This window comes from Amblyomma mixtum, chromosome 4 (genome assembly GCF_055824585.1).
Source record: "Amblyomma mixtum isolate Tamu chromosome 4, ASM5582458v1, whole genome shotgun sequence".
In the NCBI taxonomy this organism is placed as follows: domain Eukaryota; kingdom Metazoa; phylum Arthropoda; class Arachnida; order Ixodida; family Ixodidae; genus Amblyomma; species Amblyomma mixtum.
Window position 1 is genome coordinate 158,014,580 of NC_143015.1, and position 15,412 is coordinate 158,029,991.

Below are 15,412 nucleotides of genomic sequence, written 5' to 3' on the forward strand. Positions count from 1 at the left end.
GGAATGGTTCGTGATGTCCACTGGCATGGCTCACTGAACGAGCGAGAGAGCCGGAGTTAAGTTTTATTGCGAAAGCAATACTACTTGCACTTTCACGCCTTTGCCGTGCCGCGGCGGTGACCACCATTGACCTTCATTTGACCTTGATTGCATTAGATTGGATTGTATTGGACTGGACTGGATTGGACTGCACTGGACTGAACTGGACTGGATTGGATTAGGTTAGATTACATTAGATTAGAGTAGATTACATTGGAGTGGATTGGATTGGATTGGATTGGATTGGAGTGGAGTGGAGTGGAGTGGATTGAATTGTATTGGATTGGAATGAATTGGATTGGATTGTATAACCGATGCATCACCACAAGTCTAACCACAAGCACCACCACCAGCTACACTACCAGCTGTACCATGGCGTAGGTACGGATATTGCTTTCGCAATTACCGGGCTTAACCAAGCTAAGCCACAGCGAATTTTTTCCGTTAACGTCGGCAGGCAGGATTGGGCTGGTCAGATGCTCATCGATGGCGACGAATAGCGATGGCACGTTGGTCGATGATCGTAAAGGGCGCTTCGCGTCTTCGTCCGCTCGTCCGGCGACATGTTGTCGGTTGGGGCAGAAACTCCAACTTCTTGGCAAACAAAACTGGTTTATTAAAGACTGGACCAAATACAAGTAGTAGGAGAAGAAGGCGGTTAAAAATAAAGGCTGTTTAAAAGCGGCCGAGACTGACACTCGGTGCGCTACTTCCCCTGCTCTTTGTTTGCAGCCGGTTTTAAAGCCTTCGATAAATGGGCGGAGCTTCATTAAATCTTCTCTCGCCCATTTCCGACCAATATCAGTGCAATGGCACTATACATACAAGTGGGCGGAGCCCAGGGCTCGCAAGAGCCCGACTCAGCGGACCCAGCACTTTTCCTGGAACATGCAGGGCGCGCGGGTTCGCATATGCATCTCGATACACGATGATGATGATGATGATGATGGCATAGCCCTTTGTAGCGGGCGGGCACTGAATTTGTGTCCTAGACGAAGAAAAAAGAGACAAAAAAAAGAACGAAGCACCCGAAACCATAAGTCACAACATATGTGCACCGCGACTACGTCTGTGTCGGTCGCCCCCGCATCGACTTTGCTATCACTGCTGCCAGTAAGCAGAACCCCACCGCTTATCTGGACAGTCGGATGGTTTCAGAATTCGCCGACCTTATTGACCCTCTAACTTGAGAGCTCGTCTCTTCTCAATGAAAAAAGGTCATCGGTCGTTTGCGACCCTGACAAGGCTGTTCGCGGCCTTACTCCCAGGGCCTTGGACAGCGTCCGAAGCGCTCGACGCGCTGTCATCATTCTTAACCCCTCCACACTTCCAACGGACACGGTAGTTACCGGTGAAAGGGGGAAAGGAGCCGTGATCGATGCTGCACAAAGGCTCCCCCCCCCCTCTTCTCGAGCGCGTTTGTTATTGCATGGCTGGCTTGGTGGGGTTTAACACCAGCATGCTGCACATTGAAAATCAAAGATTCCAAAGTGGATCACACTCCAGACTAATTGCAGTCACCCGGAGCTCCTGAACAATCACTGCAGTAGAAAACAACGAGATAATCGTGTCAAAATACGACAAAATATTCTATAGTTTTGTTTTAACGACAGTTTTTTCTGTTATTTTGTAGTATCCTTCAATAATACTGTAGTTTTTTTTCTGTAGTACTTTTCTGTTGTCTCTAGTTCTGTGCTATTTTTCTGCATCAACTACACAAAATTATATTGTTACTAACAGAACCTGTGTTTTTACTGCAAGTTTTTGGTCAAAAATATTACAGAAAATGTGTTGTGACGACAGAAATTTTTCTGTTCGTTTTTCGGCATGGTGACATCGCACAGCAGAGGGCTGGCTTTTTTTCATTTAACTGTCGTCAAAAGTAGGCTACCGTGGCCTCGATCCCATACCTCGAAGTTTGGATCACAAGCCAAAAACCACATTCACTGAGTCATTTCGTGGATTCTCAGCCCTCCGAATCCAACTAATAAAACGGCAGGGTACGCTGGGAATAGAGAATGTTCAAATTTTTCGATAAACCTTACAAAAATTTCTTTAGACAGTCTATCGACTGTCCATAGCCTTCTGTCTATGAAGTCTATAGCATTTCTATAGACTAATGTTATAGGGTAGTCTGGTTGGTTTATTGGGGTTTAGCGTCCCGAAGCAACTGATGCTATGAGGGACGCCGTAGTGAACGGCTCCGGCAATTTCGACCAACTGGGGTTCTTTAACGCGCACTGACATCGCACAGCGCACGGGCCTCTAGAATTTCGCCTTCATCGAAATTCGGCCGCCGCGGCCGGGATCGAACCCGCGTCTTTCGGGTCAGCAGCCGAGCGCCGTAACCACTGACCCACCGCGGCGGGGCTTATAGAGTAGTCTATAGGCATTATAACTCCTATAGGCAGACTATAGACAAGCTGTAAATTTATGGCCCTACACTTTTAGTAGACTTTTCTTTATAGACAGTCTATTGAATATCAATAAACAAAAGGAAATATCTATAGGGAAGCAATAGAGTCTATAAGAAGTCTATAGACCATTTTTATAAGGGAACAGTCCATATCGTGCACCTGGCGAGCATACGCGTCGATTCCTGTGGAACCGCGCTCTCACATAAACAAGCTCACAATCTGAAGGTTCCTAGCAATGAACTGACGCAGTAAGTGCAGCGCCTTTCATCTCGGCTTTTATTGTTGCGACATGTTCTGCGCTAGGAGACCAGGAAGAAAAAAAAACGCTGTGCAGTTCTTTGTTCTTTCCGTCACCCTAGTTCGGAAGGTTTGCGGAGCCGCAGTATGAGGGCTCGCGAAGTAATCTGGATAGCTTCTTCAGGCTCCCTAGCTGTGGTGCGCGTGCTCGGTGTCTGCGTCGGTGCGTGGCCTGCAGTGGCCTCTGCCGCCGGTCTCGAAGTGTTCTTCGGGATTGTCCAGGACGCAGTGGTGTCCCTCCGAGCACGGGTCCCTGAACAGCCTCGCGCACACCTCGCCGGGGCACTGTGCAGAGCAAGCCAGAAGGAAGTCAGGTGCGGCAGGAGAGACACTGATATTGTATACGAAGAGCAAAAATTCACGTACAATGCATGCTATTCATGCGTCAGATAAAGCTAAAGTGTTAGCATGTGGCTCTGCCCTCCTCTCCAATTACCCGATCTCCACTTGTGTACCCTCTCCACTATCCTCCTCTACATTTACCAAACTTTCCACCCTGCGCTTTCATCCTCTGCTTCGTTCATGTGAACTCCACATCAGTGACTGGCATCACACAGCCCCAGACGTACAGATGTTTCGAAGAAGGCAGTGCAGTCAAACCTCGTTATAACGAAATGGTTTGCAACGAAATAATAGATATAAGGAAGGAATGACGATACCCCTTGGAAGCTTGGTCAACACTGCTATAACGAAGCTATGGGTATAACGAAGTCATCACCGGGCCCCTTCAAATTCCCGTGTTCAAGTGTAGTAACGGCAACGCGCTAAAAAGAAGTGCATGTTGCAGATTTCCGCGCGAAATACTGGGTGCAACTGCTGCTGAAATGCGTTCCCACCGGAAGTCTATCGATGCCCATGCATGTATCGAGGATATCTTCTTCCTCTTCGTCTGCTACAACTTGTTCTTCTTAGAAGCTACCATGGACAACAGGGTTAACATGCCTGCGTACTTACGTAGATTGGTAGATTGGTTTTTGAGGAAAGGAAATGGCGCAGTATATGTCTCACATATATTGGTGGACACCTGAACCACGCCATAAGGGAAGGGAGGAAGGTAGGAGCGAAAGAAGGAAGAGAGAAGGAGGTGCCGTAGTGGAGGTCTCCGGAATAATTTAGACCACCTGGGGATCTTTAACGTGCACTGACATCGCACAGCACACGGGCGCCTCTTGCGTTTCGCCTCCATCGAAATGCGGCCGCCGCGGTCGGGTTCGAACCCGGGTACTCCGGCTCGGTAGACGATCGCCTTACCACTGAGCCACCGCGGCGGGTACTTACGTGGCCATGAATGCAACGTACACGCGCAGCCAAAAGTCTATGAAACGCAACATTGCCCCTAAAAAGCTTAATTTCATCGCCATCTTTACATTCATTCTAGAATAGATATACATAGTCAAATACCGAGGGTGCAAATTAGATAGTGAGCCATTGGATCTCAAGCAATGAAGCCTACAGGCCAACGGAAACAAATATCTTTGACGAAGTGACGTCTCATAAACATATGACTCCGAGTGTGCGCTGCATGATACCATGCGTAAAGCTTAAGCTTTTAAGAACATAAGTGCATGAAGGGGGTTGGGGGGGGGGGGGGCTTTGTTTTGTAGCGTGAAGTACATTGGCCACAGTGTCGCCGTTGACCACACTGCGCATGCTCGAGGAGCTAGTGACGTCACTGCGTACAGCTGGCGCCCCTCACCGCGCCCGCTCGCTGCTCGTTCCCGCCGGCGCAGAGCCACGTGACGTCACTGCGCACAGCTGGCGCGCCGCGCGCGCTCGCCTCTGGGCGCTACTGCGCATGCGGGAGGAGATTGCGCCGCGTGTATAAATGTGGAAAGATACACAGTCGATGCACCGTGTTCCATGGAGGGCAAAGAGAGCCAAGCCGCTGCTAAGCGGAGCAGGAGACTTGAAAATCTCAACTCGTCGGACCCGGAGGTTGTCGCGTGGCTGTTGGCCGTTGAGCGTAGAAATAACGAACGCTACGTATATCTTGGCATAGCAGAGCTAAGCCATTGCCAATTATTTTATTCACGTAACTGCGCGATTAACAATGTCAGCTGTTCAAAGCGCACGCAAAACTTTTTTTTTCGAATGGCGGACTGATAATATGGCTCTAGGGGCCGTATTCAACTAGATGTCCACTTTACATTGTCCATTTTGCACCCACTTTGGTTCACTGACATTGGTCACTCAGTAATACCCCCCGGTTTTAAAGAGTCTGTGTGAAGCGACTCGGCCTTTGGGTTATTGGCAACCGGACCTGACCATTGGCTTCACATTGCAGTCAATGCCAGCCAGTGGTCAGGTCCGATCGCCTGCTGTCGACAGAGCGCTGCGATGCACCTCCACCATTGGCTGTATATGGCATACAACGGCAGCAACTGGTGAGTTCTGGTCGGACAACTACCCAGCGATCCGACTGCTCCCCACGGACGCTTGAAAGCCATGGGCATATCAGAGTGACCAACGAAAGAAGGCCAAATGGATAAGAAGTGGTCATTGGAAAACAGACAGCTTGTAGAATACGTGTAGTGCTAAAACGGGGGCTAGTTAGTTTTGCATCACTGTTAAGCGTGCTACATTACAAAATAATCGCACGAAAAAACACACACAACGACGAAGCGCTAATAATGTTATTGAATACGCCCTCAGAAATGTTTAGATTACCGTATATTGGCGATTATAACTCGTCCCCTAAACTCGCGACCCCCTTTGGGCAAAAAAAAGTTTGACTCCGAATTTAGTCCGAGCTCGCCCAAAAAGTTTTTCAGGAGGCCGAGTTATAAAGGAGCATTTATTCGTTCACGAGACATCTCTGACTCGTCGTCGCTTGTGATAACAAGTTGCTATCGTATTAAAACAAATTTGTGGTGCATATCTCAATTTAATTTGTTTTGTTAAGCAGATCCACTTTCGCACCGTGTATTATAAAATTACGAGCGCACGGGGCGTAATATTATCCGTGACTTGGTCGAAATTACTTTTGATCCCGCATATAGGCCGACTTTAAGACTCCGCATATACGTCGACTTCGATTATAAGTCGACCCCCAACTTTGGAAAGAAATTAAAAAAAAACGTTGACTTATGCGCGGCAATTTACGGTAATTTTTAGGGTTTGAATTCCTAAAGTGACTCAGACTATAAGGGACACCGTAGTGAAGGGCTCCGGATAATTTCGGTGATCTGGGGTTCTTTAACGTGCACTGACATCGCACAGTACACGGGCCTCTAGAATTTCGCCTGCATCGAAATTCGACCAAGCGGCCGGGATCGAAACCGCGTCTTTCGGGCCAGCAGCCGAGCGCCGTAACCACAGAGCCACCTTGGCGGCGCCTCAGAAATGTGGCTCGCGAACTCTAGGAATCATTTCTGCAGTATACGTTACTTGAGAAAGCCGAGGCCGACTTTTTGTTCATGGAAGTCTGCAAACATATACCGAAAGCGGCATCTCATGGTAAGCCTGGTACGCCATCTGTGCAGGCTAAAGTATAAGCAGTTTGCCGTAGAATAAGATGGCAAACGCGCCTTTACGTTTTCTCTTTCGAGTCGACATGAGCTGGTTCTACTTTTTTTAGGCGCGCTGCGTTCACAGTATGCATACGGGCTAAATGTCCGTTACGAACGTCCACGTAAAGAATATTCAGCGTCAGTGCGTACCGTGTCGCAGTAGTCACAGCAGCCGCAGTAGTCCTTGTGACTTCCGCAAGTGCACTCCGCTGCTGGGCACGTGGACGGGTCGCATGTCACGGCAGCGCAGTTGGGTACCGACGTGGCCCACACGCTGAAAGTGGGGGAAAAATAAATTCGGCATAGACACTTAAGACAGCTTACGTGTGGGAATACGAAAGCATTACTCTCCCTGGGTGCACTGTTTACGCGTAATGTTTGTACGTGCATTAAACTTCTTTCCTACGATTAAACTTCTTTCCTTCTTTCCACCGCATATATGTCGTTGGTTCGAATCCCAGTCGCAAGCTAGCCTTCAACTTGACTGCCACATGTAAGCAATATGGAACGAAAAATCGTATGACACCCCTCGGAACGCTCTACGACAACCGGTCACATCAAAATTTTCATACGACAGTCTGGCAAGCCATACAGTTAAAGACGCATATGTCGTCCGCTCGAATCCCAGTCGCAAGCTAGCCTTCAACTTGACTAGCAGATGTAAGCAACATGGAACGAAAAATCGTGTGACACGCCTCGGTACGCTGTACTACAGACGGTCACATCACAATTTTCATACAAATGTCTTGGAAGGCATACAATTGAAGGTGCATATGTCGTCGGTTCGAATCTCATTCGCAAGCTAGCCTTCAACTTGACTAGCATATGTAAGCAATATGCAACGAGAAATCATATGACACCGAACGGAATTCTTCACGACAATCGGTTGCATCACAATTTTGGTACGAAAGTCTGGCAAGCTTGCAATTGAAGGTGCATATGTCGTCGGTTCGAATCTCATTCGCAAGCTAGCCTTCAACTTGACTAGCATATGTAAGCAATATGCAACGAGAAATCATATGACACCGAACGGAATTCTTCACGACAATCGGTTGCATCACAACTTTGGTACGAAAGTCTGGCAAGGCATGCAATTGAAGGTGCATATGTCGTCGGTTCGAATCTCATTCGCAAGCTAGCCTTCAACTTGACTAGCATATGTAAGCTATATGCAACGAGAAATCATATTACACCGCACGGAATGCTTCACGACAATCGGTTGCATCACAATTTTGGTACGAAAGTCTGGCAAGGCATGCAATTGAAGGTGCATATGTCGTCGGTTCGAATCTCATTCGCAAGCTAGCCTTCAACTTGACTAGCATATGTAAGCTATATGCAACGAGAAATCATATTACACCGCACGGAATGCTTCACGACAATCGGTTGCATCACAATTTTGGTACGAAAGTCTGGCAAGGCATGCAATTGAAGGTGCATATGTCGTCGGTTCGAATCTCATTCGCAAGCTAGCCTTCAACTTGACTAGCATATGTAAGCTATATGCAACGAGAAATCATATTACACCGCACGGAATGCTTCACGACAATCGGTTGCATCACAATTTTGGTATGAAAGTCTGGCAAGGCATGCAATTGAAGGTGCATATGTCGTCGGTTCGAATCTCATTCGCAAGCTAGCCTTCACCTTGACTAGCATATGTAAGCTATATGCAACGAGAAATCATATTACACCGCACGGAATGCTTCACGACAATCGGTTGCATCACAATTTTGGTACGAAAGTCTGGCAAGGCATGCAATTGAAGGTGCATATGTCGTCGGTTCGAATCTCATTCGCAAGCTAGCCTTCAACTTGACTAGCATATGTAAGCTATATGCAACGAGAAATCATATTACACCGCACGGAATGCTTCACGACAATCGGTTGCATCACAATTTTGGTACGAAAGTCTGGCAAGGCATGCGATTGAAGGTGCATATGTCGTCGGTTCGAATCTCATTCGCAAGCTAGCCTTCACCTTGACTAGCATATGTAAGCTATATGCAACGAGAAATCATATTACACCGCACGGAATGCTTCACGACAATCGGTTGCATCACAATTTTGGTACGAAAGTCTGGCAAGGCATGCAATTGAAGGTGCATATGTCGTCGGTTCGAATCTCATTCGCAAGCTAGCCTTCAACTTGCCTAGGATGTGTAAGCTATATGCAACGAGAAATCATATTACACCGCACGGAATGCTTCACGACAATCGGTTGCATCACAATTTTGGTACGAAAGTCTGGCAAGGCATGCAATTGAAGGTGCATATGTCGTCGGTTCGAATCTCATTCGCAAGCTAGCCTTCAACTTGACTAGCATATGTAAGCTATATGCAACGAGAAATCATATTACACCGCACGGAATGCTTCACGACAATCGGTTGCATCACAATTTTGGTACGAAAGTCTGGCAATGCATGCAATTGAAGGTGCATATGTCGTCGGTTCGAATCTCATTCGCAAGCTAGCCTTCAACTTGCCTAGCATATGTAAGCTATATGCAACGAGAAATCGTATTACACCGCACGGAATGCTTCACGACAATCGGTTGCATCACAATTTTGGTACGAAAGTCTGGCAAGGCATGCAATTGAAGGTGCATGTGTCGTCGGTTCGAATCTCATTCGCAAGCTAGCCTTCAACTTGCCTAGCATATGTAAGCTATATGCAACGAGAAATCATATTACACCGCACGGAATGCTTCACGACAATCGGTTGCATCACAATTTTGGTATGAAAGTCTGGCAAGGCATGCAATTGAAGGTGCATATGTCGTCGGTTAGAATCTCATTCGCAAGCTAGCCTTCAACTTGACAAGCATATGTAAGCTATATGCAACGAGAAATCATATTACACCGCACGGAATGCTTCACGACAATCGGTTGCATCACAATTTTGGTACGAAAGTCTGGCAAGTCATGCAATTGAAGGTGCATGTGTCGTCGGTTCGAATCTCATTCGCAAGCTAGCCTTCAACTTGCCTAGCATATGTAAGCTATATGCAACGAGAAATCATATTACACCGCACGGAATGCTTCACGACAATCGGTTGCATCACAATTTTGGTATGAAAGTCTGGCAAGGCATGCAATTGAAGGTGCATATGTCGTCGGTTAGAATCTCATTCGCAAGCTAGCCTTCAACTTGACAAGCATATGTAAGCTATATGCAACGAGAAATCATATTACACCGCACGGAATGCTTCACGACAATCGGTTGCATCACAATTTTGGTACGAAAGTCTGGCAAGTCATGCAATTGAAGGTGCATGTGTCGTCGGTTCGAATCTCATTCGCAAGCTAGCCTTCAACTTGCCTAGCATATGTAAGCTATATGCAACGAGAAATCATATTACACCGCACGGAATGCTTCACGACAATCGGTTGCATCACAATTTTGGTATGAAAGTCTGGCAAGGCATGCAATTGAAGGTGCATATGTCGTCGGTTAGAATCTCATTCGCAAGCTAGCCTTCAACTTGACAAGCATATGTAAGCTATATGCAACGAGAAATCATATTACACCGCACGGAATGCTTCACGACAATCGGTTGCATCACAATTTTGGTATGAAAGTCTGGCAAGGCATGCAATTGAAGGTGCATATGTCGTCGGTTAGAATCTCATTCGCAAGCTAGCCTTCAACTTGACTAGCATATGTAAGCAATATGCAACGAGAAATCATATTACACCGCACGGAATTCTTCACGACAATCGGTTGCATCACAATTTTGGTACGAAAGTCTGGCAAGGCATGCAATTAAAGGTGCATATGTCGTCGGTTCGAATCTCATTCGCAAGCTAGCCTTCAACTTGACTAGCATATGTAAGCTGTATGCAACGAGAAATCATATTACACCGCACGGAATGCTTCACGACAATCGGTTGCATCACAATTTTGGTATGAAAGTCTGGCAAGGCATGGAATTGAAGGTGCATATGTCGTCGGTTCGAATCCCAGTCGCTAGCTATCCTTCGACTTGACTAGCACATGCAAGCTTTATGTAACGAGAGATCGTACGACACCCCTTGGAACGCTGTACTACAGACGGTCGCATCACAATTTTCATACGAAAGTCTGGGAAGGCGCACAATTGAAGAAGTCGTCGGTTCGAATCTCATTCGCAAGCTAGCCTTCAACTTGACTAGCACGTATAAGCTATACGCCGCGAGAAATCATATGACACCGATCATCAGCGATCATAACAGCCAACTCCGGGCCTTTTCACACTGCCGGCACTAGATTCGAGCAAGCAATGTCCCTGTCAGGGGTTACTTTGAACCGAGTGAATATCCGTCAGGAGCTTTTATTTTCTCGAATTAGTTGGTGCTGCCAGCCCTGTGACGTCGTTTAGCCTCAATTACGTTCTTTTAGAAAATATCATTTGGCTAGTTGTGTGTAAAAAATGAGTCGTGTGAACAATACTCACCCGACGACTGCAACGGCGACGATTACTGAGAACACCAGGGCAATCTTCATCTTCCACCTGCAACACAGGCAGCTGTGATGGAGCTAATTCGAAATGGCTGTATTCAAAATCTAAGCCACGTCATGCATTTTAAAAAGCAGTACGCGCATTAGCTCAATTGGATGCCTGTCGGCGCCAATAAACTGAGAAAGCGAGATAGCCAACTAAGACAGAGTAAGATGCCACTTAATTATGGGCTCACATGTACTACAGGCTGGGGCAAAATTCAGCGGTAACACTTCAGAGCGTGGTTCTGCGGTTTGCGTTGGATTTGTGCTTTAGGGGTGTCTGGGTACTGTCATACTCTGTGTTAACACTGTCTATGGGAGCCACCTAGAGATGGCACTTTGCAAACCGAAAAGTTAGGCGTTCGAAGGCTCTTGGTAACTTATGAGGCACCCTGTGCGCAACAAGCCTGAATATTACGTCGTCACATATTCGGCTTCATCACCTTCAGTGAAATAAACACCTCACATTCGACCACTCCATGCTTAGTCGACTTAGTGATTGAAGCTGGGTGTAGTAGACATCTATTGAAACGGGCAGAACTTTGTACACCAGAATGTTAGCACTTTTAAGTAACAATGCGATGAAAATCCCTTACAACTCGGTTTTTGTCACATTTTCCATTCTTTTCAAGGAGTCAATCGAGGATCATGCGGCGGACAAGGAAAAGACCTCTTCTATGTTCTCTGTGGGCTGCTGTGTTAAGGGTGCCCATGCGGTAAACATTTTAGCCAATGGATATTCATCATAAATGAACTACAATAAAAATGTTGTGTAAACTTCAGCTTTAGGGAAAATTCACTGGTTTGGATAATCTCTGAATAAAAAAAGGTCCTTCACGCATACTTCAAAGCCACCTAAATGCAGCGTGCAAGTGTTTAAAGTGAACAAAGCTCGCAGCACTCTTGGATATGTCCGCTTGAAACAGTATTCACTCGTTTCAGGGTCCTGCGGAAAATCAGCCAATTGCATCGTGTGAGCTGTTCTTATATACAGCCAACTTTTGCGAACACACAGCAAAACGTGAAACTGGGTCGTCTTTTCCCTCGATAACAAGCGAAGGACGGTGCTTTTTAAAAAGGGAGCCGGCAGATAGCACCGCTAGTTTCTTGTCTAGTGCGGCATATGGTTTCTCGGCTACCGCCGCTGGAAAGCAGCGATAAGCTCGCAGATAAACCACTGAGAGGATCCTGCAAAACATTCTGTAGTTTCAGTCGTGCGTCGGCTAGTGTTGCGCTATGCAAGGTTAAACATGAAAAAAACTTAACTAGATAAGCTTGCAAACTAGTTAGCTCGTCGTAGCTATATTCTGATGTAGTACACCGCTGACAATTCTGTACCGAAAACAGCGCTCTTCTAATTCGAAAAGTCTATTTTTCAAAATTGTGTAAAGTCTTCGGAGAAACGCCCTGTATAACCGCCATGATAATGCATGGGCTGCGCTCGATCTTTGACTCACGCTTACCACATAAGGGAAATGGAACCGGTTCCAACCGGAGCTTAGGCGGGAAAATCACAAGAAAAACATTACACACTCTTTGTAGGCGACATAGCAGGCGACCTAAATGCTATCGATTTTTGTTCTTTAATAATTCGGTTAAGATGGCCCCCAAGTTTTCTAAACTCGACACAGTTAGCTAAATTACGATTGATCGAATATACCGCACTGCTTATACCAGGGAGAAAAAAAAATTATCGGTGGTCGTTAATTTTCCAGCAACAGCCACCATTTCCACTAGTTTGCTTATTACCGCATTCACGCATGCGTATTATTTAGACAGGATTCGACAATTTTGTTCATTTTGTGATTGTGGCCCCGGAGACAGCGCCGCTTCAGGTGGCTTTTGAACGAAAGTGCATGTGCAAAAGCCAGGGATCAAGTAATCGTACTCTAATAAATCGAGATTTTAACTTTCCTGCCTACACGTCTAACTATGCTAGACAGATTTACCTTTCTTTTAGAATGTTGGAAACATCAAATGCGCTGAAATTTAGGTGGAGTGAAAAGTGTACCTGGTCAATACAAAAGCCTCGTAACAGTTTAAAAAGAAACAATATTGGAACACAAAAGCTCGACCAGTGAAAAAATAAACATGTACGGGCAATAACTTTAGTCTCAAATGAGCTCCAAGCGCACAAGGTGATTGAATTTGTTTTGTCCTTGCTGCGTTGTGAACAACATCAAAAAGCAGTTTTCTGGCATAATGGCAAGGATGTCGTGATGACACTGAAAAATCCAAAAAACCTCACGTCTTAACACGTGCCATACTGTGCATGCCGAGGGGAAATTTGGCGACGTTTTTAGCCAGTCGGGCTTCTTCCCTAACTTAATTCTCACTTGTTCAAAACTTTTTATACTGTATAGTGGGATCGAAACTCATTTCGTTGTACTGAGAAACAATCAGATTATTGCGTCACATTCTGCTGCGGATCCACAACTTGTTCACTAGACCTTGAAACTTGCAGAATTCACGTTATAGCTGCATAAAATGTTTCTTACCGCTAAAAGTAGGCTTCCCGTAGCGAGATAAAATCCGTATATGTGGCGAAATCCGTGCACCCGCCGACACAAGAGCGCTGCGTACGAATACGTTTGTTGGAGCTTGGTTCTGGGTGTAGTTTTATATCAGATTGAGTGGGGCGGGTGTAGCCTCCACAAGGAAGCAGCCTGCGACTCGAGACGGATAAACAAACCCCTTTTGGAGCTGTTCCAGACTCCCGTAATAGTCCGCGGCGACCTTTCGCGCTTGACGCCATCAAAACGGCACGGAAATAAGACATGCGGCAGTCATGCGACCCGCGGCCGTTGATTTCAGCGATGCGGATGCTTCTTTTATGAACTTTTACCCGCCGCTTTGAATGTGCTGTAAGAGGGAACAGCCATCTCTGTAGTTTGTATACAAACGAAGATGATTTATAAGTAGCTACAGATTTACTACTTGTTCCTATAGGATGCCCCATACGCGATACTGTCTCCTTTTCGCTGAAATCTGCAAAAGCCGAAACAGTCATTTGGCGGCTTTCCAGAAACGCATTGGCCTTGTGCGCTGTTTCGTTCCGTGTCCTCATGGAGGCGAGTAGAAACAGTGGTGGTTGGCGCTTGGTAATGATCGGTCAAAGTGGTTCGCTAGGTTTCTTGGGAGCAAGGGGTCTGAAGTAGCGTAAGCAAAAAGTAACAAAAAATAAATAATGTTGCGGAAACTAAATAATAGTTTGGTCGTGTTGGCGGTCACTTTTAGTAAGCGTAATTGGGCTTGGTCCTTGAGCTCGTTCCACGTGTGTATTTATGTGGTGCCGCTGTTTCTCGTGGGTGTCCTCCACTTTTTCCTGTTTTCGGCTGTCTCCGCTGGCAGCTGCTTCTCTCTGTGTCCTGACTTCATCAGTTCATTCTACTTTACTCTTTAGTGGCTCCCATGCCCTTTTTCCTTCGATGTCCGTTTCTAACAGCATTCTTTCGGCACAACACATAACCAACCCAAAGGAACCCTAACTGTTGTACCTTGACTTCTTTCTATTTTAATGCTAAAGCACTACTTCACTATCAATCCTGCAAAAGCGCATGGGTCGCTGAAGCATCTGCCTTTTACCGTTGAGATGAAACGACTTGGATGCGGTGTGACTAAGGGTTGGTCACGTGGTACGAAAGTTCAGGAGAAATTGTCTTAGAGGGCAATGTTTTGAAGCGAAAGCCTTACTAGCCTCATTAGACGAAAATCCGTCGTCGACCGTTGTTGAGGCCGAGTTAGCCCCAAAAAGATGGCGTCGCAACAGCCATCGTCTATCCACCGAAGCGGCTAGTGCGACGGTGGCGTGCACGACAAATACCAAGAGCAACCTCCTCTCCCCCTGTATTGTTGGCTACTCCTACTGTGTCGGCCCCAGTGAAAGTGTTGTGGCAAGAGCGTTTCAATCAGTTATATTCTTCTGTAGTTTATCCCCCTTTTTCCTTTCCTCCTCACACTCCTTCTTGCTAAGAGGGTGGAGTAAGAACTCTTTCACTGAATAGCGGCATATTTCGCTGCAGTTCTTCTCCAATCCCTTATAAAAATGGTCTATAGAGAGTCTGTAGACTTATTATAGACTCTATTGCCTTCCTATAAAAATTTATTTTCGTCTGTTCATAGCGTGTAGGCTGTCTATATAAAAATCTACTAAAAATGCATGGCCATAAATCCGTTGATTGTCCGTAGACTATCTGTAGCAGTTGTATTGCCTAGAGACTTTTCTCTATGATTTGTGTATAGAGAGTCTATAGACTTTATAGGCAGAGGTCTATGGACAATCTATAGACGGCTTAATAAGTTTTTGTAAGGGATGTTAGCCTCGTATGAGCGGCTTTCAGAGGACAAAAATGTATCCACAATTTTAACTTTCCCTCCGGAGATGGCACATATTCAGAGGACCAGACACAGGAATTTACCTCGTTTGCAGGGAACCTTTTATTTTTAAATTTTATCTCTCGTGTACGGAGGACATCCTAGCTATGGCGTGCGGGCCCTGCCGCCGATTCGGGAACTGGCCTGCAGTGACCCCTGCCGCCAGTGTTGAAACGTTCCTGGGGGTTGTCCAGAACGCAGTGGTGTCCCTCCGTGCATGGGTCGTTGAACAGTCTGGTACACTCTTCGCCTGGGCACTGCGGATGAGCGTACCACAGAAATGTCAACCCAAC

The 15,412-nt window shown here is 46.3% G+C and overlaps 3 protein-coding genes across 4 annotated transcripts in view; 1 reads left to right on the forward strand and 2 right to left on the reverse strand.

Moving 5' to 3' along the window:
• LOC149348949 (lysosomal alpha-mannosidase-like) overlaps positions 1 to 15,412 on the forward strand; it is a 278,443-nt gene that overhangs the window by 158,141 nt on the left and 104,890 nt on the right. The gene's annotated exons all lie outside the window — the stretch shown is intronic.
• Positions 2,710 to 13,384, reverse strand: LOC149348960 (8.6 kDa transglutaminase substrate-like). 2 transcript variants are annotated; one of them, XM_089541050.1, is made up of 4 exons: positions 13,244 to 13,384; positions 10,699 to 10,755; positions 6,413 to 6,536; positions 2,710 to 3,038 (listed from the first exon to the last, which is right to left on the reverse strand). In XM_089541050.1, the coding sequence occupies exons 2-4, from the start codon at positions 10,746 to 10,748 to the stop codon at positions 2,883 to 2,885; spliced, it is 330 nt and encodes a 109-aa protein (XP_089397176.1). In that variant the 5' UTR covers positions 10,749 to 10,755; positions 13,244 to 13,384; the 3' UTR covers positions 2,710 to 2,882. The 2 variants fall into 2 exon arrangements, with proteins under 2 accessions (XP_089397176.1, XP_089397177.1); XM_089541051.1 differs by lacking the exon at positions 13,244 to 13,384 and adding an exon at positions 11,679 to 12,021.
• Positions 15,193 to 15,412, reverse strand: part of LOC149348961 (8.6 kDa transglutaminase substrate-like) — a 4,653-nt gene continuing 4,433 nt past the window's right edge. The window contains exon 3 of the mRNA XM_089585959.1: positions 15,193 to 15,376. Coding sequence (XP_089442085.1) covers positions 15,221 to 15,376 — 156 coding nt within the window. The 3' untranslated portion in view covers positions 15,193 to 15,220. The remainder of the gene's footprint in view (positions 15,377 to 15,412) is intronic.

Bases quoted from the DNA above. Each gene is read 5' to 3' on its own strand.
- LOC149348960 (XM_089541050.1), bottom strand. From the start codon at position 10,748: ATGAAGATTGCCCTGGTGTTCTCAGTAATCGTCGCCGTTGCAGTCGTC. The intron at 6,537-10,698 runs GTGAGTATTGTT...CCCCACTTTCAG, and splicing joins GTCGCCGTTGCAGTCGTCGG to CGTGTGGGCCACGTCGGTAC. The intron at 3,039-6,412 runs GTACGCACTGAC...TGCTCTGCACAG, and splicing joins GCTGTGACTACTGCGACACG to TGCCCCGGCGAGGTGTGCGC.